General features: G+C 50.9%; 8 protein-coding genes across 8 annotated transcripts; 5 read left to right on the top strand and 3 right to left on the bottom strand.

Annotated features, from left to right (window-relative positions):
* Positions 1–197: 197 nt before the first annotated feature.
* Positions 198–1,829, bottom strand: BDV14DRAFT_146574 (anticodon-binding domain-containing protein). The gene is made up of 3 exons (XM_073766458.1): positions 1,637–1,829; positions 1,022–1,499; positions 198–962 (listed from the first exon to the last, which is right to left on the bottom strand). Exons 1-3 carry the CDS (start codon positions 1,690–1,692, stop codon positions 831–833), a joined length of 666 nt encoding a protein of 221 aa, XP_073623332.1. The 5' UTR covers positions 1,693–1,829; the 3' UTR covers positions 198–830.
* Positions 1,830–2,327: 498 nt separating this feature from the next.
* BDV14DRAFT_182827 (NADP(+)-dependent, decarboxylating phosphogluconate dehydrogenase) lies at positions 2,328–4,617 on the bottom strand. Its single transcript, XM_073770290.1, has 4 exons — positions 4,428–4,617; positions 3,953–4,140; positions 3,426–3,877; positions 2,328–3,375 (listed from the first exon to the last, which is right to left on the bottom strand). Exons 1-4 carry the CDS (start codon positions 4,439–4,441, stop codon positions 2,506–2,508), a joined length of 1,524 nt encoding a protein of 507 aa, XP_073623331.1. The 5' UTR covers positions 4,442–4,617; the 3' UTR covers positions 2,328–2,505.
* Positions 4,618–5,575: 958 nt separating this feature from the next.
* BDV14DRAFT_182826 (RNP domain protein) lies at positions 5,576–6,999 on the top strand (the record flags this gene model as incomplete). The annotated part of the gene is made up of 1 exon (XM_073770289.1): positions 5,576–6,999. A coding segment is annotated over exon 1 (1,036 nt), but the record flags the coding sequence as incomplete, so codon positions are not given.
* Positions 7,000–8,654: 1,655 nt separating this feature from the next.
* BDV14DRAFT_146511 (uncharacterized protein) lies at positions 8,655–9,122 on the top strand. The gene has a single exon (XM_073766456.1). The coding sequence runs from the start codon at positions 8,755–8,757 to the stop codon at positions 9,013–9,015; it is 261 nt and encodes an 86-aa protein (XP_073623329.1). The 5' UTR covers positions 8,655–8,754; the 3' UTR covers positions 9,016–9,122.
* Positions 9,123–14,249, top strand: BDV14DRAFT_146516 (putative ABC transporter). Its single transcript, XM_073766457.1, has 7 exons — positions 9,123–9,793; positions 9,841–10,012; positions 10,058–12,020; positions 12,070–12,485; positions 12,532–12,755; positions 12,804–13,808; positions 13,895–14,249. The coding sequence occupies exons 1-7, from the start codon at positions 9,230–9,232 to the stop codon at positions 14,090–14,092; spliced, it is 4,542 nt and encodes a 1,513-aa protein (XP_073623328.1). The 5' UTR covers positions 9,123–9,229; the 3' UTR covers positions 14,093–14,249.
* A 3-nt stretch (positions 14,250–14,252) lies between these two features.
* BDV14DRAFT_193035 (C2H2-type zinc finger protein) lies at positions 14,253–16,893 on the bottom strand (the record flags this gene model as incomplete). Its single annotated transcript, XM_073771713.1, has 6 exons — positions 14,253–14,521; positions 14,586–15,004; positions 15,075–16,068; positions 16,116–16,379; positions 16,432–16,740; positions 16,800–16,893. The coding sequence occupies 6 exons, from the start codon at positions 16,891–16,893 to the stop codon at positions 14,253–14,255; spliced, it is 2,349 nt and encodes a 782-aa protein (XP_073623327.1).
* A 1,110-nt stretch (positions 16,894–18,003) lies between these two features.
* On the top strand, positions 18,004–19,153 carry BDV14DRAFT_193034 (nucleoside phosphorylase domain-containing protein; the record flags this gene model as incomplete). Its single annotated transcript, XM_073771712.1, has 3 exons — positions 18,004–18,150; positions 18,213–18,564; positions 18,786–19,153. The coding sequence occupies 3 exons, from the start codon at positions 18,004–18,006 to the stop codon at positions 19,151–19,153; spliced, it is 867 nt and encodes a 288-aa protein (XP_073623326.1).
* A 364-nt stretch (positions 19,154–19,517) lies between these two features.
* BDV14DRAFT_211777 (uncharacterized protein) lies at positions 19,518–20,375 on the top strand (the record flags this gene model as incomplete). Its single annotated transcript, XM_073776159.1, has 2 exons — positions 19,518–19,542; positions 19,629–20,375. The coding sequence occupies 2 exons, from the start codon at positions 19,518–19,520 to the stop codon at positions 20,306–20,308; spliced, it is 705 nt and encodes a 234-aa protein (XP_073623325.1). The 3' UTR covers positions 20,309–20,375.
* Between the last annotated feature and the right edge of the window lie 308 nt (positions 20,376–20,683).

The raw sequence follows: 20,683 nt of genomic DNA, 5'->3' as shown, positions 1-20,683 counted from the left end.
TGCTTCTAAACCAAAACTTCTATATGTCTTTTATACAGCTCATCCATCCATCCATCTATCTATCCATCCACCGGCGCCATTTTTCACTTGTATATATATCTGTGTACTAGCCTTAGCCTTACCTATAGCCAACCTAGCATATTCTAATATATCCAGAGGAGATAAACCGAGAGAAAATCAGAACAGAAAAGAAAAGAACAGAGCTCTCATGGTCCCATCGCACAGCATATAAGAGTTCGGCCAGAGTACTCTCCCACGAATGCCACCGGATCCCAAGCAGCGACCCTAAGTATCTAACAGTATTTATTCCATTGCTAGGTAGTTCCCTCGTAGTGATAAGTGATAAGTGTAGCAGATTAAGGCAATCGTGACAGAGTAGTCTCAACAGCTAAGCCCCAACCCAACTCCTGGCTAAACTACTAACAACAACATTGAACCTGAACACCTTGCTTCACTTGCTTCGCTCCAGATGCATCATCCAATACATAGCGTAGATCGTCCAGGGACGTTTATTCTTATTCTTTCTTTCTTTCTTACTGACGAAATTCTCACTCGACTCGTACCAGTACCAGAAGGTGTCCTAGGTTGCTTGCTAAGACTTTGCTGCGCTTCACTCTGTCTCCGTCTTGTTCTGCCATGTGGTCTGGCATGAACACGTCTTATTTGTTTTTGTTGAATGTCCGCTTCGGCCCCGCAATGGTGTTGCGATGTCTTTGCAAGGGTTCTGGGTTGCTAATGTTTCGATTGTGGTTCTTATGTTGCCTGATGCGGATCCGCGGGGCTTTACCGGCCAGGCGATACGGTAAAGCCAGGACTTGGAAGAGGGCATCTCAACCTCCCTTTCTAGGTCCAGCGGCTCCGGGTCCAGAAGTCGCGGCGTTGGAGTTTCGAGAGAAAGTGTTGGAGTTGCCAATCGCGGCGCTGGCGTTGCGCAGTTCAATCTTCTTGCGCTCCATTTCAAGCTATACGTTTGTCAGTAACTTGAGTTTCAGGTGTCTCAAGACAGGGAAGTATAACGTACCACCTTCCGCACTCTCGCAAGCGCGGCAGTATCATTCTGACTCACGGGCCGACAGTCATCAACGCGGTAAGGTGGCGCAATAATAACCGTATCAGTAACGATAATACTAGCACCATCCCACCTTGTCGGCATAGTGCGGCTAAACGCATCAAACAGATCCTGTGCTTCCCGCGTGACCCCCTTGCCGCGACGTGCCTCGCCCTCCTGCATCTTTGCGACGGCACTAGCCTCCCGATTTTTCAAGGCGCGGATGTCAAGGGCGTGCAGTGGCGGGGTGGCATCGGAGAAGGAGGTTGATTCGGAGGCGACAGAGAGGAGCTGGAAGGATTGGATTCGGGAAATGGGGATGATGTGGTAGTCTCCTGCTTGGGCCTTTTTGCCGTCGGCTGTGTTTATGGCGATGAGGTTTGTTATGGGGCACGCTGTGAAGAGCGTTCCCTCGAGTGTGGATGACGCGGGGTTGGTGGTTATGCGAACGCTGGAGGGAGACGGAGAGTCAGCGTGGGGATCTCAGCTAGCATGAATTTGGGCCGAGCGGTCTTGCTTGACCTTGTTCATCGGCAGACGGGCATCTGGATGCTCGCATCATGCAGGAACGGGTGGATGGATGTTTACCGTGCACCAATTGCACCGCTCAAGGCCGCCTCCAGAGGCACCATTGCGCCCGCCATTCCCCGGATTTGTAGCACTTGCTTGATCTGGATAACGGGTTGACTCTGCTACTCAGTAGCTTGCTATCCTCCAGGTAATCGAGCTTGGACGATCGTTCGGTCTAGCGAGTGCTGGAAGCGGGAGGTCGCACTCAGGCGATGGAAAAGCCACGTCAAGTGGTCCAGAAGCAATAATAGGAACGGCGAAAAAAGTCAACCAACAAAACGAGACTCGGTCCCGAATCAGAATGAATTGAATGAACAGAGTAATCCAACAAGATCGTGTGTCAACTGCGTCAGCGGCGGAGGTGCTGATGAGGTAGCCGCCAGGAGGTAATGTAGGTGGGACGTCGCAGCCGGAGGTTCGTCGGAAAAGGAGTGACGGGAATGCAAAGAACAGCAGGGGAAAGAACAAAGATACGACCAAGCAGAGTTCTAAGCTGCTGGTCTGTATAGGGACAAGGTAAGTCTGCTCGAAGCAAGAAAGGCAACGAGCGCAAGAGACCGCAAGTGAGTTCTTTCGAATTGGACGTCGCTGAGAGTTGCCCCGATCGGGTTTAGCGTCACGTGGCGGAAATCACAGCTCAAGCTCTCCCATGAATGTCACTGCTACGGAGTACTACTACTTGTTCGGAAGGATTACAGAAAATCAATATGAACAGATTTCTTATGACCTAAATACGGTAGGCGTTACATGTTCTTTCGAAAGAGTTTTTGAACATCAGGCATTATCATTCTATGTCTTGAGAGCCGCAAACTCCCTTTTAACTGGTCCTATGGAGTGTGTTTGGTCCAGAAAGCTTCACGTCCAGCGCAATGTATCAGAGTCCCAAATTAAACAACGTAGGTCGAGGCAGACACGTCACCACCACGGCCGGTCCAGTTGACGTGGATGTCCTTGCCCTCGGGGTGCTTCTCGTTGGCGTGCTCGGGAGCAATGCGGAAGGTGTGGGCACCGAAGTAGTCACGCTGGGCCTGCAGCAGGTTGGCGGGGAGGACCTTGGCGCGATAGCCGTCGTAGAAGCTGAGGGCGGTGCTGAAGGCAGGAGTGGGGATACCCCAGAGAGCACCCTTGCTGACGACGCTTCTCCAGCCCTTCTGGGCGTTGTGGATGGCCTTGTTGAAGAAGTCGTTGAAGAGGAGGTTCTCGAGGTCAGGGTTCTTGCGGTAGGCCTCGGTGATGTCCTTGAGGAAGACGGAGCGGATGATGCAACCACCGCGCCACATGAGGGCAATGGCGGGCTTGTTGAGGGACCAGTTGTACTCCTTGGCAGCGTTCTGGATGAGCATGAAGCCCTGGGCGTAGGAGATGATCTTGGAGGCGTAGAGGGCCTGCTCAAGGTCGTCGATGAACTCCTCCTTGTTGCCAGTGAACTCGGGGGTAGGGCCGGAAAGGACCTCGCTGGCGCGGAGACGCTCGTCCTTGAGGGCAGACAGGCAGCGAGAGAAGACAGCCTCACCGATGAGGGTGACGGGCATGCCGAGGTCGAGAGCGTTGATGGCGGTCCACTTGCCGGTACCCTTCTGACCAGCCTTGTCGAGGATCTTCTCGACCATGGGGACACCGTCCTCGTCGTTGTAGTAGAGGATGTCACGGGTGATTTCGATCAGGAAAGAGTCAAGAACACCCTTGTTCCACTTGGCGAAGACATCGGCAATCTCCTTGGAGGAGAGGCCGAGACCACGCTTGAGGATGTCGTAAGCCTGTAGAGATTAGCATCTGCTTATCCTAGTACCTGCTTGGCTAAGCTTACCTCGCAAATGAGCTGCATGTCACCGTACTCAATACCGTTGTGGACCATCTTGACGTAGTGACCAGCACCCTCATCACCGACCCAGTCGCAGCAGGGCTCGCCGTCGCTCTTGGCGGCGATGCTCTGGAAGATATCCTTGATGTGGGGCCAGGCCTCCTCGTTACCACCGGGCATGAGAGAGGGACCGTAGCGGGCACCCTCCTCACCACCAGAGACACCGGAGCCGACGAAGCGGATGCCCTTCGTCTTCAGGTACTGGGTGCGGCGGTTGGAGTCGGGGTAGTGAGAGTTACCACCGTCGATGATGATATCGCCCTCCTCAAGGTGGGGCAGAAGAGACTCGATGAACTGGTCGACAGGCTTTCCGGCCATGACGAGGAGCATGATACGGCGGGGGCGCTTGAGCTTGGCGCAGAACTCCTCGACGGAGTGAGCACCGACAATGGGCTTGCCTGAAATGATCAATCAGCAAGCACACCCCTTTGCTTGGTTGTACCTCCGGAACCCCCGGAACTGGCGAAACTCACCCTTGGCCTCATTCTCGAGGAAGCGGTCGACCTTGGAGGTCGTACGGTTGTAAGCGCAGACAGTGAAACCGTGATCAGCAGCGTTGAGGATCAGGTTCTGGCCCATAACGGCCAGACCAATGAGACCGAAATCAGCACTAGGAACAATGGGCGCCGAAAGGCCGGGCAAAATGCCAGCCAGGCGGCGGCTAAAGTCAGTTATGATTCATGTCAATGGCAGTGCTGAAACGCTGAGAGAGAAAGGAAAGAGAGTCGCGGCACGAGGACCCCGCGCTGCCGCGGGGTAGGGTGCGTCACAGCTCCCAACGCGTCAGAAAATGATTCCGCGAACCCAATTCAAGAGTCTCTAATAGAGTTCTTCCTGATTTACAAGAATTTCGACACGGAGTTTCTTGGATATAGGTCTCCGAGACGTGCGCGGAGAATAACAGGGAGACCGGCTATGGACGGGAGAAGAGCAAGAAATGGAACTTACACGGCGCTGCTCATGATGGATGATGGGGGGTATAGAGAGGTTTAGAAGAGTGTAGTGAGAGAGAAACTGCAGGAAGATAGAGGTATATAAGCACTGCAGAGGCGCTGGTAGAGAAGTAGAGTTGAGAGTGAAGGAGGAAAAAGGAAAGAAGAGGAGCGAAGGCCGATGATATTATTACAGTATCAGTCAGGCTGTTCCAACTGCTGACGGAGCAACTCTTCCGTCATGGTGGGACGAATCGGAGCGGGGCTGCAATGAGGAGCAGTGTAGTCCGGTTTCTGAGGTTTGTTGAGTGATTTCCTAGTTACTTTCTCTACTTTTACTGTCTCGGTGTATATTGCTGACTGCCGAGCCAATGTCTTCTTCCCTTGTACCATTTTCATCTGTTGTGGTGCATTATCATGGCTGACAAGCACAGAGGACTGCTCGAGACGAGGTGTGCAGATGATGTTGTTTGCGATGGCGGGGCACATGGAGGGGCTCTGACTGATCTATGACCCAAGCAATTTATTCCCAGAACGCGTCCGGTGAGGCAGGGCGCTGTCGGATAAATTACCGTTGGGCCAGGGCGAGAAGCTGATCAATTCAACTGCCAGCGAACTATCAGTTCATCAGGATTAATTGTTCCCGAACTACTATCAGACCCCCCTCACTCGCGTTGTTGCGGCAGTACTTTGTATTATAAATTTGAGCATGTCCGCGGCAGGATGATCTCATACCCGTTCTACGAACTGCAGACTGCACCCGTCTCCGTACTGTTTACTCTGTAGACACTGCCAGCGGGTTCGAACTCCTCTATCAACACCGGAAAAGCGCGCATTCGTGACTTTTATCGGACTGTCATCCGCCGCGGAGAACCCCCGTAGATATCCTGTGCATTTCCGACCCCGTGGACATCCCTGAAGAAATCCCACACTCCCCTCGATAACCGGCGAGTTAGAGGGCCGGCTACTGTATTTCCCAAAGAAGTTTAGAGTGGGGGTTCCGCCAGCCTCACGCTAGCCCTGTTTTGTGTGTGCTGTGTTGAGCGCCGATAACCGGATGCGTCAGCATGTGTGACTAGGCCCGGTCACGTGGGTTAAGTCCGGCGCAGGATTCTACGGTCGGCGAGAACACCGCTTGCGACTTTTCCGCTGCCCAGCCTGCAGGCCTGATTCTTCCGCCGTCTGACTCTGTCGTGTCCAAGCAGCTGTACACTGTATACCCTCAATAGTCAACACCCCACACCCAATCTAGAACAACTAATTCTCTAGCCGGCGATCTTACACTTTAGGCAGACTCCGCTTCATCGCTTGTCTCCTCGGTGATACCACGCAATCTCCGCCACAGCCCTCTCACTTCCAGTTCGGGACCTCTCTCAGGCTTGACGTCTGGCGCAGGACTGCAGCGTCAGTTTGGCCCTGAAGGTACGTGTCTACACGTGGCACTCACATAATCCACCGTTCCTCTTGTCGAACCAACCGTTCATCATGTCCTACCCGCCACCTCCAGGTCCCTCGTCTCTTCCTCCACGACCACCTCAATCTACAAACGCGCAATATGGCGGAGGGGCATCACGGCCCGGCGGCTTCAGCGCTACGGCATTCGCGCCTCGCTCCGTAGCGTCTCAGCAACCCTACCGCACTAGCAGTCCTGTCGTTTCGGCGGCTCCTACTACTGCTGCTCACAGCGGATACTCTACACCTACCACGACGGCCGGCTACGGCAGTTACTATTCTCAGCCACAGCAGACCTACCAGTCCGGTCCGTCTTATGATGCGTCTCAGTACAACGCCGGCTCATACGGTTCGACTGTCCCGCACATCCAGAACCCCTTCGATGCAACAGGCGCATACGGAAACCGCAGGCAGAACTCGGGCGTCGATGCCGAAACAGAGGCCCAGATCGCACAATGGCAGAGCGCCTACGCTGGCAAAGACGACGCCTCCGCACTAGGCAAAGGCATTATCCGCCGCGACGGAACAACCGGTACCCCCGGCGCAAGCACAACAGTCTACACATCCGCCGGCACAACACCATCCGCAAACACCCCCGCCCCCATCGGCGCCGAGCCCCAAAAGACAGTTGTCCGCTCGGGAGGTGGTCAAAACTGGAATGATAGCACCCTCCTAGAATGGGACCCCGCGCACTTCCGCCTCTTCGTCGGAAACCTCGCTGGCGAGGTAACAGACGATTCGCTCCTCAAGGCCTTTGCGAAGTACACTTCCATCCAGAAAGCACGCGTCATCCGCGACAAACGTACACAGAAGAGCAAGGGATACGGCTTTGTCAGTTTCTCCGACGGCGACGACTACTTCAAGGCTGCGAGGGAGATGCAGGGGAAGTATATCGGGTCTCACCCTGTCCTTTTGCGTCGCGCAACGACGGAGATTAAGCCCGTTAGCAACAACAAGGGTAAGAAGCATCACGGGAAGGGCGGTGGCGGTGGAGGCGGCCAGAACTCAAAGGTTAAACATGATGGAGTGAAGAAGAGCGGGAAGACGAAGGGTGGACTGAAGATTCTAGGATAGAGGTGGATGTTTTCTTTCTTCATGACTATGTATCATAAAATATTTAATGCATAAAACGTGGTATTTTACATCTCAATCGTGAACATGAATAAATACGTGACTCGTAAACATATGTAGAGTATCCCAAAATTCAAATCCCAACGCCGTATCCAAAAAGAAGTAGAAGTAGTAATAGAAATCGCCGATCGTATGAAGGGCTCTATGTTCCAGGCCGTATATATATGCCCATCATGCAATATATGTCGGATATGTGCACCGCGTACTCGAGCGGTCGGATAGGTAGGTACTGAGGTAGGTAGTACCTAGGTAGTCGAGGAAGCTTCAGAGAGGTCTCGAATGCAAATAATCAATGCATCATCTCAACGTAGCGTAGGAAGTAATTCGTCTTCTCGTTTCGCGTCGCTTCGAAAGTCGTGTCATGAAATGTGGTGTAGGTAAAGTGGGGTCGTGAGGGTCATAGCAATATTCGTCGCATATTTCCGACTGTTGGTGAAGATAAAAGTCGCGAGCACAGCCGAAGATGTAGCAAAATATATATCGTCGCGCTCTTTATCTTTAACCCTCCGTGCTCTCCTCATCAACGGCCTTTCTCTGCGCAAAGAACGAGACCTGGTGCTGTTTCGCCCAGAGGAGCCATGCGACGATGATGAGGAGGATGAAGAAGATGATTAGGATGACGGCGATGGTGATGTTGCGCTGCATTGTGGTGGTTTTGAGGAGTGGCTCCTCGTTTCAATGGAATGAAGAATGCGATGCTCAATTTGGTCCTGTCGGGTATGGATATGGATAACGAGCGATTGGGATAAGGATAGAATCGCAACTCAGAAGAAGTCTCTTTCTCCGAGCAGAGATAGCTTTCGTAATTCGTAGGAAATAGAGCAAGTCCTCTCCAGACTCCTCGACCTGATCACCTGTATCGAGATACGGAGGATATCTATTGTCTCCACGATCAAAACGTCAAACGTCAAGGGGCAGTAAATATATCAAGGGGCAGAGGTAAATAGAAAAGAGAAAAGAACATCAACGAAATATAAACGGGGGGTGAAACGACGTGGCCTGGCCCAGCCATGCCATTAAATCAGTCTGTTTGTTCTGTAGGGCAGCTGCAGTATAGAATTGGCGGGGCTGGGAAGCTGATGCCCAGGAAGAGCGCTGGTTGGTTGGTGCTGGCTTAAGCTGTCGGGGCTAGTTGGGTTGCGGGTCGGTGCCGCCCAGCCTCCGCTTTTACTGTGGGAGAGTGTGAGATTGCATGGTTTGGGGTTCAGGTACAAAGTCAAAGTTGAATGTTTTAGTAGTATCTGGAGTCAATGCCCTGAGGAATGTTGATTGAGAGCTAGTTGTTAGTTGTAAGCTTAGTCCATGGTTGTTTGGTCTTTCGCGATCGTTTTGATGCGCAGCTCAGTAGGGCGCCTGATAAGCTCAGGTATATATATGACGATCACCATCGAGGTATGGATGTCAGTACACTTCGGCAACCGAAGCTTTCTCTTGACATGCTGTCTTGTCAGTTAGCTATGTTATATGACATCAGATGTTCCAAAGCTGAAGATGGAGATCCGGTGTTGTACGGGTGGAAGTAGTCTGGGAGCATGAGAGTCATCGAGTTTGGAATCAAGGGTCCAGGAATTTCAAGGAAAAGGGTCTAGATCGGGCTGGAAGTCCTTGATAACAGAGCCAGTCGTTAAGTACACCCGTCGAAACTGGATCTTCAGGTTCCCCGGGTATCAGGTGATCCGAGGCTGGAGGAGGAACTCGGCCAACGGACCTTGATTTCATGCGCTCGAGTCAGGTCAACATCGTCACCAGGAAAACGGCGGATGTATCTGTGCAACAGGAGTTCTTGGCTTTTCATCTGCATCCAGTCGGATCGAGAAACGAGGATGTTGATTGCCAGATCGCAGAAGTATCAGAGGCCATCGGCGGGTAGGGATGACTTCATCATGACCGCACTCGGAAGTAGCATCCCCAAGCTCCGTCCATCCCCAGCAACTTCGGTGATCAGCGCAGTGATCATCACTGTCCACTACGGTGCCAGACCCCCCGATGTCCCGATGTCTGCACTATGCATTCTTTTATGACTTCGGATGCTCGCAAGTTGCGGACAAATTCTAGGCCCTTTGACTCGTGTCTCGGACTTAGTAGGCGTTAGTAGCTGGGCTTTGTTCCTGTTTCCTGTCTCTGATATCATTCTTGGCTTTCTTATGGACAGACTATATCAGGCTGGCTTGCTCGCTCTGGAAATCCACCCCTGCATGGTCATCATATAATTGTTTTTGACTCCGTCCCTCCACAATGGAAGAAAAGGGTCCTTTACCCGGGGATCTTGATCCCCACCGGGGCTCTGAACAACAACACTATCAATCCCACTCCGAGTCCCAACTCCACAAGGAAACTCAAGAATCATCCTCAGATACAGCTTCAACTCATTCTTCAGGCTCTGATCCTGAGAAGTTTGCGCCTATTCGAACAAATCAGTCGGGTCGCAGTCAGACCCTTCGCCGGCATTCGTCGGGTGGTGGCGCGCTCACCAATGAAGAGATTACCAATGCGTTATCACATAGACGGAGCTCAACATATAAGAGCCAGCCCGGAGAGGATGACCAGATCGTTAGACTCGTCTCGCGAATGTTCGGTCAGGAGCGGAAAGCCAATTCGGAGGAGGAACAAACGAGACATCTGGGTGTTGTATGGAAGAACCTGACTGTGAAGGGTGTCGGCCTGGGCGCTGCCCTCCAACCAACAAATGGTGATTTTTTCATGGGACTGCCTAGAATGATCAAGGGCCTCTTTACAAAAGGGCCAAAGGGGGTAGCTGGAGGGCATGAGCCGCTGAGAACTATTCTCGACGATTTCACGGTATGTTTTTTGTATTTCCTTTTCGGTACGCGCACTGACTGGTACAGGGCTGCGTGAGACCCGGGGAAATGCTTCTTGTCCTGGGTAGACCTGGATCCGGATGCTCGAGCTTTCTCAAGTCTATTGGCAACCAGCGGTCGGGCTTCAAAAGCGTGGACGGTGAAATCTACTATGGTGGAACAGATGCCGACACAATGGCAGACAAGTATCGATCAGAAGGTAGAGATTAGAGATCTTTTGGAGAACCAAAGCTAACAGAAGAAGTCTTATATAACCCCGAGGAAGACCTCCACTATGCAACGCTTACTGTACGAGAGACCCTAATGTTTGCCTTGGAAGCCCGGACTCCCGACAAAGATTCGCGTCTTCCTGGCGAGAGCCGCAAGGAGTACCAAGAGACTTTTCTTTCCACAATTGCCAAGCTCTTTTGGATCGAACATTGTCTCGGAACTAAGGTTGGAGGTGAAATTGTTCGCGGTGTTTCTGGAGGTGAGAAGAAGCGTGTCTCGATTGGTGAAGCGCTCGTTACCAAGGCAAGCACACAATGTTGGGACAACTCTACTAAAGGTCTGGACGCAAGTACTGCAGCCGAGTACGTGCAAAGTCTGCGGAGTTTGACCAACATGGCCCACGCTTCGACACTCGTTGCCCTCTACCAAGCATCGGAAAACCTCTACAAGAACTTCGACAAGGTCATCCTTATTGAAGACGGAAAATGTGCGTACTTTGGCCGCGCAGAGAACGCAAGAGCATACTTTGAACAGCTTGGGTTTGAATGCCCGCCGCGCTGGACAACACCGGATTTCCTAACCTCAGTCAATGATCCCAATGCTCGAAGAGTCAAGCAAGGCTGGGAAGATCGCATTCCCCGCTCTGCTGAAGACTTTCAGCGCGCGTACAGCAAGAGCGAAGACTTCAAAGAGAACTTGCGAGACATTGAAGACTATGAGCATGAACTCAAGGAGCACGAGGCGGAAAGGGAAGAGGCTCGACAAAAGGCTCCGAAGAAGAACTATACGGTTCCTTTCCAAGAACAAGTCTGGATCCTTTCGAAGCGACAGTTCCAGATCATGTATGGAGACAAACCGACGCTCTTCGGAAAGTGGGCGATCCTCACCTTCCAGGCCTTGATCATCGGAAGTCTATTCTATAACCTCCAGCCTAACAGTGGTGGTACTTTCACCAGAGGTGGTGTTATGTTCTTCGTTCTACTCTTCAACGCTTTGCTGGCTCTGTCAGAGCTCACTGATGTGTTTACGCATCGCCCCGTCATGCTGAAACATAAGAGTTTTTCGTTCTACCGTCCATCGGCTTATGCAATCGCGCAGGTTGTATGCGATGTACCGATAATCTTTGTTCAGGTCACGCTATTCGAGTTGATTGTATACTTCATGGCAAATCTACAGCGAACGCCATCACAGTTCTTCATTAACTTCCTGTTTATCTTCATACTTACGATGACGATGTATTCGTTCTTCAGAGCTGTGGGAGCTTTCTGTGCGTCTCTTGATGTTGCCACGCGAATAACTGGAGTTGCTATCCAAGCATTGGTCGTCTATACAGGATATCTTATTCCACCCTGGAAGATGCACCCCTGGCTGAAATGGCTTATTTGGATCAACCCAGTCCAATATGCCTTTGAAGCAGTCATGGCCAACGAATTTTATAACCTAGAGATAGAGTGTGTCCCGCCTAACATTGTTCCTGATGGGCCCGGCGTGCAAGCTGGTCACCAGAGTTGCAGTATACAAGGAAGTATACCGGACCAACTCACCGTTCCAGGATCGAGCTATATCCAATCGGCTTTTACATATAGGCGGTCGCACCTCTGGCGCAACTTTGGCATTATCATCGCATGGTTCATATTCTTTGTCGCATGCGCGATGCTCGGCATGGAGTTGCAGAAGCCGAACAAGGGCGGTAGCTCCGTGACGATCTTTAAGAGAGGCCAGGCACCGAAGGAAGTTGAAAAGGTTGTTGAGGAAAAGAAGAAGCCTGAAGACGTCGAGACCGGACCTAACGGTAACACAAGCCCAGCCAGCTCTAACATGGCAGACGAGGAAGGTGGAGAGGTTGAAGGTATCGCCAAGAGCACGTCCATCTTCACCTTCCAGAATGTCAACTATACTATTCCTGTCAAGGGTGGTAAGAGGCAGCTTTTACGGGACGTTCAAGGATTTGTTCGACCTGGTCGTCTTACTGCTATGGTTGGAGCTTCTGGTGCAGGGTAGGTCTACTGTCCCACAATCACTGAAGTTGTACGCTAAGAGACGCAGAAAAACTACCCTTCTCAACGCTTTGGCACAACGTCTAGATTTTGGTATTGTCACTGGAGATTTCCTTGTCGATGGAAAGCCGCTCCCTAAGAGCTTCCAGCGAGCCACTGGCTTCGCCGAGCAACAAGATATCCACGAGCCCACTGCTACAGTCCGGGAGAGTTTGCAGTTCTCTGCCCTTCTCCGCCAGCCAAAGGAAGTACCGATCAAGGAAAAGTATGATTACTGTGAGAAAATTATTGATCTCTTGGAAATGCGGTCTATTGCAGGTGCAACGGTTGGATCAGGCGGTACTGGACTGAATCAGGAACAGCGCAAGAGACTTACTATTGCCGTTGAGCTCGCGAGTAAACCGTCGCTGCTCTTGTTCTTGGATGAGCCTACGTCTGGTCTGGACTCTCTGGCTGCATTTAACAGTAAGCTTCTAGATTCTTTCTTGGGTGTTGATCTAACAATTCCTAGTTGTTCGTTTCCTCCGCCGACTTTCAGACGCCGGCCAGGCTATTCTCTGCACCATTCACCAACCATCAGCTGTTCTGTTCGAAATGTTTGACGACTTGATCCTGCTCCAGAGCGGAGGGCGCACTGTCTACAACGGCGAACTCGGCCAAGACTCATCTAAGCTCATCGGGTATTTCGAGTCCAACGGTGGCAAGAAGTGTCCTCCCGATGCCAATCCCGCAGAAGTATGCACCTAACTCACCCCGCCATCAACTCTTATCTAACAATTACAGTACATGCTCGAGGTTATCGGGGCTGGAAACCCTGAATATAAAGGCCAAGACTGGGGCGACGTCTGGGCCAAATCCGACAACTGCAAGAGTCTAACCAACGAGATCAGCTCCATAATCTCCGACCGCCGCAACTCATCCCAGAACCAAGAAAGAAGCAAAGACGATAACCGCGTATACGCAATGCCCATCCCTGTGCAGATCATGGCCGTTACGAAGCGCTCGTTCATCGCATACTGGCGAACCCCAGAGTACGCCATTGGCAAGTTCGCACTACACATTTTTACAGGCCTCTTCAATACATTTACATTCTGGCATCTGGGGAATAGTTATATCGATATGCAGTCGCGCCTCTTCTCGGTGTTCATGACGCTAACAATCTGTCCGCCGCTCATCCAACAACTTCAACCACGGTACCTACACTTCCGAGCCCTCTACGAATCCCGCGAGGCAAATTCCAAAATATACAACTGGACCGCCTTCGTGACGAGCGCTATCCTCCCCGAACTCCCCTACTCCATCGTTGCAGGCTCCATCTACTTCAACTGCTGGTACTGGGGCATCTGGTTCCCGCGGGACTCCTTCAGTTCAGGATTCACCTGGATGACGCTCATGCTCTTCGAACTGTACTACGTTTCCTTCGGGCAATTCATCGCCGCCATCTCACCAAACGAGTTACTCGCTTCCCTCCTCGTGCCATCCTTCTTCACATTCATCATCGCCTTCTGCGGCGTCGTTGTCCCCTACATGGCATTGCCAACATTCTGGCAGAGCTGGATGTACTGGCTCACGCCATTCCATTACCTCCTTGAAGCGTTCCTGGGTGTCCTCGTGCACAATGTCCCCATGGAATGCGTCGAGCGCGAAGAGGCAATGTTCAGCTTACCACCTGGACAAAATAGTTGCCAGGAATACGCGGGTGCATTTGTGGAACAGGCGACGGGGTATGTAAGGGATATTGGGAATAATATGTGCTCTTACTGTCTGTATAGCAGTGGGGATGAATTTGTATGTTTACCCCTTTCTTTTTCCCCTCCCCACCCCCTTGACTTTGTATCAGGTTCAGGTTTGCTAACGTGTTTGATTTCACGCAGGCAATCACATCCTTCAACGTATACTACAGCCATAAATGGCGCGACTACGGGATCTTCTGGGCATTTGTGATGTTTAATTTTGCGGCGGTGTTCTTTTTCTCGTGGCTTTATTTGCATGGTGTGGGGGATATTAAGAGGTGGTTGAGTGCGAGACGGACGAGGAAGAGTATAGGGGATGGGGATGGGTCTTCTTCTTGAGGTGAGGTGAGTTGAGATAGACAACGAGAGGTGGTAGACGGTAAAGGGTAGAGTAATATACAAAGATTTACGATTCATGACATTGTACATTGTGTGTTCGTTATACTTCATTAAGCATGTTCATATAGTAGATATCCACAAACATCAACTCATACCCGACTTATGATACCAACCTCTCCCTTACAACATCTCTATACCTCGCCAACCCCTCCCCCAAAATATTAATAAACCGCCACTGCGAATTAAATTGGAAGAAGCGCGCCCAGATGCCCAAGACACCTAGTGCAAGGTCTCCTGCACTGCGAGTCCTTTTACACGATTTCTTCTGCTGGATATCGATGTCGATGTCCATGTCTGTGTAAAAGTCCATGGAGTCGTAGGCCTCGTCGACGACAAGGGATGTCCAGCGGAGAATGCGTTTCTCGTTTGCTATTGACATTAATTAGTTCGTACTTAGGCAAGAGTCAGAACTGGTAGTGATGAGCTAGCTTACCACTCAAATTCGGATCATTGGTATCCTCAGCAGCAAGGGTGAATAGCCACTTGCTCAACAAAACCACACATTCAAGACTAGCCAGTGCATGCCGAACACTCCAGAAGAATGCCTGGCTTCGGGCAACATAGTCAACGCCTAGGCGGACAGGAATACTAAACGTGTGAATGGCATAGATAAGCGTTGGAATAATCTGAGGGCTTCGGGGGACGGCTGGAGAATTTGCTAATGCCGCAGCTATACGGACTGGGTCGCGGGTCTCGAGCGCACGGTAGGGGCCCAAGTTCAGTGTTAGTCGGGCGTATGCGAGACAGAGCATGGAGCTGGATGTAAATGGGATAGGGCCGTTAGAGTTTGCTGGGTCAAGGCTGGACTCGGGGCCTTGCTGCCACATTGTTGTCCAGGTGCGAAGGGCTTGTCTGTTTCGAAGCGTGCGTGTGAGATATGATGATCAGAGGTGTAAGTAATTGGAGAGGGCTCTTGACTGACTCTAGTTGCGTCAACTCACGTTCTGGAAGCTTGGCGAATGGGCTTCCGTATTCAACGTCGAGAGATAGATCCCGCAGCATGTGGATGCGTTGAATGAGCCCGTGGATCAAATAGTAGTTACCCAGTGGGGATGGGATTGGGTTGAGCATGGAGGTAGCTGGCGATCCGTGCAGGAGCTGCGATAGCGCTTCATGGTATATGAGCTGCACTTGGCCCGCTGCAGTGTATGCCTCCCACCACTGTCGTGCTGTAGGAGCGTTCCAAACCCTCGTTGGGCATGGGAGGCGTAGTTTAACCTCGTGGTTGCGGATGGGTGGGTATTGGTTGTACGCGATGCCGTACATGTCGACGAAGCCAAAGGCTGTCATCTTGGTTCGCCGTATTGATTCTTGCTGCGCCCAGCGACCCCAGTCATGCTCGGTTAGTGAAGTGTTGTCTGATTCCTCTAGCCCCGAACGGCGAAGGCTTGCTACCAGTAGGCTTTGAAGATGGAGCCCTTCCTGAAGCATTGCCGTGTCCTGCCATGCTGCATATCCCATCAAAGTCAGTAAGCACCGTATTAGATCTAAATCAACAAGTTCATTTCCTCCCGGTGCATTGTTTGGAGGACCTGATCTACCGGTAGACATTGATGCCAGCAGATGTCCAGTATCGTAAGTATGCAACCGCTGAGTGACTATAACCTTGGCGGCGTGAAAGAACTTGGCGCCGTTCTGATGCTCGAATCTGTATTGTGCACCCGCGGCCATCATTGACAGTATTAGTTCTGGCGAGTAGTCTGTCAGGCGAAAGGTGGGGATATGCATGTATGGCATATGAGAATGAAATCCTTGAAAGAAAGCAGTGAGATAACGGGATAGGGTATGCCGAGATGGTAAACTGAAGCCCGGAATGTCATCTCTATATCTGCTGAGAAGCGCTATGATGAAGGCTCGCTGGCTTTCGTCTACCCTGGACGGGAATGATGGTTGATCGCAAGGTTGTTGATATGTCCCTACATAAGTGAGATGATGACCTGTATGCGAGCAGTATAAAGCATACCTATATCTTGCAGACCTCGATCATGTTCAGGCACCGATGGCAGCCAAGCCTGGAAAGGCGAGTCACATGGTTCAGCATCATCAGCTTCACCAGCCTCAGTGATAGCTTCATCGCCGTTGACCATGCGAGGGCTGCTATCCAGGGGGGAGTCGCTTGCGTCAAGACTGGCAGGAGCCCACTCGCTAGGCAGTCCTATGAGGTCCAAGAATGTAGCAAACTCATTGAATGGGTACGGTTCTTCCTCAGGCAATGGGATAGTTGGATCTATATTGAGTTAGAGGATACTCCATCGAACTTGCGGTATTGAACGACTGACTAGTAGCGATGGTATCAAGCGGTAGACCTACTTGGCCCGGTCCAGGCTCAACAGCGCAAGTCTCGGTCGAGGTTGGATCTTCTGCGGGTATATATGTCGGGACAAGTGAGGCTTCTTGGGACTCAATCTCAGGCTTCTTAGTGGGCACATAAAAGACAAAAGGGTCTCGTTCCATGCCGTGGTTCTTATGGTGAGGCCCTTGCCCTGTACATGATGAATTGCCGGAAGCATGACTTGTATGGCGTTTGAGGAGATCACGACGAGCAAAACTTGCTCCACATTCACAAACGAATGGTTTCTCCTTGGTGTCTAGAACATTGTTCAATCAGACGGATTGTTGTTGGAAACAGAAAAGTTGAAGGTCTTACGGATGCGCAGATGGCGATCGAGGTGCTCCTTGCGTCGGAAGGAACGACCGCAGTATGGGCAACTTCCCTTTTTGGCTTTCGATTTAGGAGGCATCGTTATCTTAAATGGAACGACACTTGAGGCAAGAACAAGCTGTCGATGACCGAGAAGTGGAAGTGGAAGTGGAATTGGAGAAGTCCAGTTGCGGTTCCATGACGTGCAGTACCGAGCCCTGACTGGAGTTGGGGCAAAACTTCCTAATCCGGAACTGTCTCCAACACTGGCCCACTTTCATATCTTATTTACAACTAGAATGTGAGGACCTGTGAAATCGACGCCGAAAATGACAGCTACTGAGGCCAGAAACGGCCGCATTCCGTAACTCTCAGCGGCGACGCTGTCCTACGTGCTCCGGATCACTATTCTGCACCCGCCAAGCGTTCTTTAGTCACCTCTCCGGCTGATGTTGGCTCGCGCTCAACCTCAGCGAGCTTCAGTGTGTTTCAACTCACAACCAGAACGACGCCGAAAATGGCGTCCTTCGTGGCCAAACTCTGCTTCCCTCCAGTCCCGACCGGACTGGTTGGGCAGCCCATAAAATGCCTTCTTTTCCCTCTTTCTCCTTATTCTTTGTTGCACCCTGCCACTCATCTCTCACCAACTCCGAAGCCGATCATTTCTATACTTCTGTCCCAGCTCTATGATATTTTCGCCCGGCTGTCTCGATGGCACCTCCTTGCGTTCCCCCGTCTCAACCCAGTGAACACCAGTACTGGACCGACCCCATTCTCTGCGAGGAGACTCGAGCCAGACTGGAGCATTTCCACAGACTTGGATGGCTCCCTGCAAATTTCAAGCCCAAGACCTTGGAAGGTCTTGCCGTTGTCGAGCGGTACTGGCGGAAGCAAGTAGTCCATCGACTTCAGATATATTTAATTGCCCAGAGATAACATTCAATAGGTATTGCATCCAGTTAAGCCAGGACTACGTCGATTACCTACTCTTGGAGGATCAAGCAATCTACATGAACTTCTTTAATTGGATGTGCAAGACCTCGCGGAAGAAACTTCTTCAGTTCACCAGACTAACAAGAGATTTTCCTTGGTGATGTGATTATTAGTGACTCGGTAATCGAATATGATTTCGGCCGACAATACCCTGGCGGTTTTCAACGGAAGACTGGGGTCAGGGACACGCTAGGCAGGCCAGGTCAGGAGATCCTAAATGGTCTTCATGCGGAGAATGCTCGGAGGGAACTTCAGGACCAGGCGTAACAGTATCTTCACACCCTTCAGCAAACAGGGACCAAGTGGTGTCATCCAGGGGTTAGCGATGTCCTTTTCCAGGCCTGCTATCTTCATAAGCATTACAGTAATACCTCCCTTATTGGGTGTTCCTGTTTTGGGAGCGACTCATCAGACCAAATTTGCGAGGAAGCATTAGGGAGGGACTGCGACGACCTTAATTGCAACAAAGAGCAACAAATCCGGTGTCGAGAGATCTCAGAAGATACCCCGGCTTCCATCCATATCGGGCTAGTTGCCTCTGCCGACACGGTGATGAAGTCTGGACAGCATCGAGATGAGATTGTCAAAAAGGAGAAGGTCTATGGCTTTGAGATGGAGGGAGCAGGAGTATGGGATAACGTTCCCTGTCTTATCATCAAGGGTGTGTGTGACTATGCCGACAGTCACAAGAGCAAGGTGTGGCAGGCATACGCAGCGGCGACCGGAGCGTCGGCGGCAAAAGCGTTCTTGGAGTACTGGATGCCGGCAAACCATAATGGTTGGTACACTTCCCAGTAAAAGGTTGAGTTATCTCATTCTTATTGTTAGATACGACTGGAAAAAATCGTCACTTGATGATCCCCTTTGCCAAAAATCCGCATTTCGTGGGCCGCCAGAAAGAGATCCAAGAACTAGACCAGCCGAGGTGAAAGAGCGGCTTCAGGCTTACTTTGATCAATCAAACCAATGAGAAGTGGTTCCTGATCTTCGAAAATGCAGATGAATTCGAGATGTGGGCCAAGGGCAGCCCTATAGCACCACCACTTAAGAATATCATCCCTCGAAGTGAGAATGGCCACGTACTCTTCACTTTCCGCAACCGGCAACTTGCATTGAAGCTGGCAGGACCAAACGTTGTCTCTGTTCCTAATGTAGATCAGAAGAGCAAGGAGATATTCCGGAAATTGCTGATGCGGGAGGATTTACTACAAGAGGATTATCAAACCAGCGCGCTCCTTGAGCAGCTTGCTTTTCTCCCGCTGGCAATCAGCCAGGCCGCGGCTTATATTAACCAAACCGAAATTTCCTTGGCAAGATATATGTCATTGCTGGGCCAACAGGAGGAAAGCACAATAGCTGCTTGGTGAGGAGTTTGAGGACAACAGACGCTACGCAGATATTCAGAACCTAGTGGCCACAACTTGGCTAGTCTCTTTCTTGCAGATCCAGCATGTGGATGAGGTAGCAAGTGACTATCTATCATTAATGGCTTGTATTAATCCACAAGATTTACCAGAGACAATTCTTCCGGCTACAACTTTGGCAAAACACAAAGTGGAAGCATTAGGGCTTCTCAAGGCACATTACTTTATCACTACACAGGTTGACAACAGTATTTTTAGTCTTTATTAACTTGTGCATCTTGCCACTCGCAACTGGCTAGAGAGAGCCTCCAGTGTTGGGTAGAGAAAGCCGCTGCCCAGTTGGACAAGAATTTTCCTTATAGCAACCATGGCAATTAACAAAAGTGGAGGGAGTACCTACCTCATGCACTGTATCTGGCGAACAGCGCAAAATTTCAGGCTCTCCAGGATAACCACCATGACTTCCTTGCAAGAACAGGAAGCTGTCTTCAAAGTGATCGAAGATATGGCGAGGCAGAGGTTATATTTCAAAATGTCCTAGAAATGCGAGAAAGAGCCTGTGGACTAGATGATGTTGATGCTCTTACCAGTGTCAGCCAGCTTGGTTCAGTACTTGCACTGCAGGGCAAGTATGAGGAGGCGGAGACTATGCACCAACAGGCACTCCAAGGTCGTTTGAAGGTGCTTGGTCCTGAGCATCCCGATACCCTTACTAGTATTAGCCGACTTGGTTCAGTACTTACTGACCAGGGCAAGTACCAGGAGGCAGAGGCCATGCACCAACAGGCACTCCAAGGTTACAAGAAGGTGCTTGGTCCTGAGCATCCTTATACTCTTATCAGTGTCAGCAACCTTGGTTCAGTACTCGCACAACAGGGTAAGTATAATGAGGCAGAGGCCATGCACCGACAGGATTTAGCAGTGTTGGAGAAGGTGCTTGGTCCCAAGCATCCTGACGCACTGACGAGCATGCATAACCTTGCTTTTACTCTGAAGCAACGAGGAAAGGTCTCAGACGCTTTGAACCTTCTTAAAAAATGTGCAGACCTCCAGAACCAAGTATTAGGCTCACGTCATCCTGACACGATATCCTCGAATAATGCCCTTCGTGCTTGGGGAACAGCACCAAGCCAGTCCTCAGAAAGCCGGAAACAATGAACTTTATCAGATACTTCATTTACCCTAACTTTGGTACACAATTTGCTCATGGTCATATCACCTTGGCTTCACATCCCGTTGCCGCAAACGGCGAGCTTTGATGAATTTCTTCCGAAGATGCAGATGTTGGCGGCAGGTTCACTCTCATAGTGTGTCCCACTTCAAGCATGACTCGTGACTGAATTTGTTGCCGTAGCTAACATTATACCCTATTTATCCTACTTCCTGCCGATAATGAAGCTGACATCTTTTTCGGTCACCAACTACTACACGCAGCGCATATATATATCAAGTCAGGCGAAATTACGGCCAACTGGGTATGACAAGATAGATATAGAAAAGAAATTAAGGTAAGCTTTATGAATTTGAGAGTAC

The sequence above is a fragment of the Aspergillus stella-maris genome, assembly GCF_047715825.1.
Source record: "Aspergillus stella-maris strain CBS 113639 unplaced genomic scaffold BDV14scaffold_81, whole genome shotgun sequence".
NCBI classification, from domain to species: Eukaryota; Fungi; Ascomycota; class Eurotiomycetes; order Eurotiales; family Aspergillaceae; genus Aspergillus; species Aspergillus stella-maris.
Note: the sequence above shows the minus strand (reverse complement) of the source record. Positions and strands in the feature narration are given on the sequence as shown.

What these genes read in the sequence shown, in the direction of transcription:
- BDV14DRAFT_146516 (XM_073766457.1), top strand. Translation starts at nt 9,230, where the DNA reads ATGGAAGAAAAGGGTCCTTTACCCGGGGATCTTGATCCCCACCGGGGC. An exon ending in CTCTCTGGCTGCATTTAACA is followed by an intron (nt 12,486 to 12,531) that starts GTAAGCTTCTAG and finishes AACAATTCCTAG; the next exon opens with TTGTTCGTTTCCTCCGCCGA. An exon ending in CCGATGCCAATCCCGCAGAA is followed by an intron (nt 12,756 to 12,803) that starts GTATGCACCTAA and finishes TAACAATTACAG; the next exon opens with TACATGCTCGAGGTTATCGG.
- BDV14DRAFT_146574 (XM_073766458.1), bottom strand. Translation starts at nt 1,692, where the DNA reads ATGGCGGGCGCAATGGTGCCTCTGGAGGCGGCCTTGAGCGGTGCAATT. An exon ending in AGCGGTGCAATTGGTGCACG is followed by an intron (nt 1,500 to 1,636) that starts GTAAACATCCAT and finishes GTCTCCCTCCAG; the next exon opens with CGTTCGCATAACCACCAACC. An exon ending in TTGCGAGAGTGCGGAAGGTG is followed by an intron (nt 963 to 1,021) that starts GTACGTTATACT and finishes ACAAACGTATAG; the next exon opens with CTTGAAATGGAGCGCAAGAA.
- BDV14DRAFT_182827 (XM_073770290.1), bottom strand. An exon ending in CCTCGAGAATGAGGCCAAGG is followed by an intron (nt 3,878 to 3,952) that starts GTGAGTTTCGCC and finishes TGATCATTTCAG; the next exon opens with GCAAGCCCATTGTCGGTGCT. An exon ending in ACATGCAGCTCATTTGCGAG is followed by an intron (nt 3,376 to 3,425) that starts GTAAGCTTAGCC and finishes TAATCTCTACAG; the next exon opens with GCTTACGACATCCTCAAGCG.
- BDV14DRAFT_146511 (XM_073766456.1), top strand. Translation starts at nt 8,755, where the DNA reads ATGTATCTGTGCAACAGGAGTTCTTGGCTTTTCATCTGCATCCAGTCG.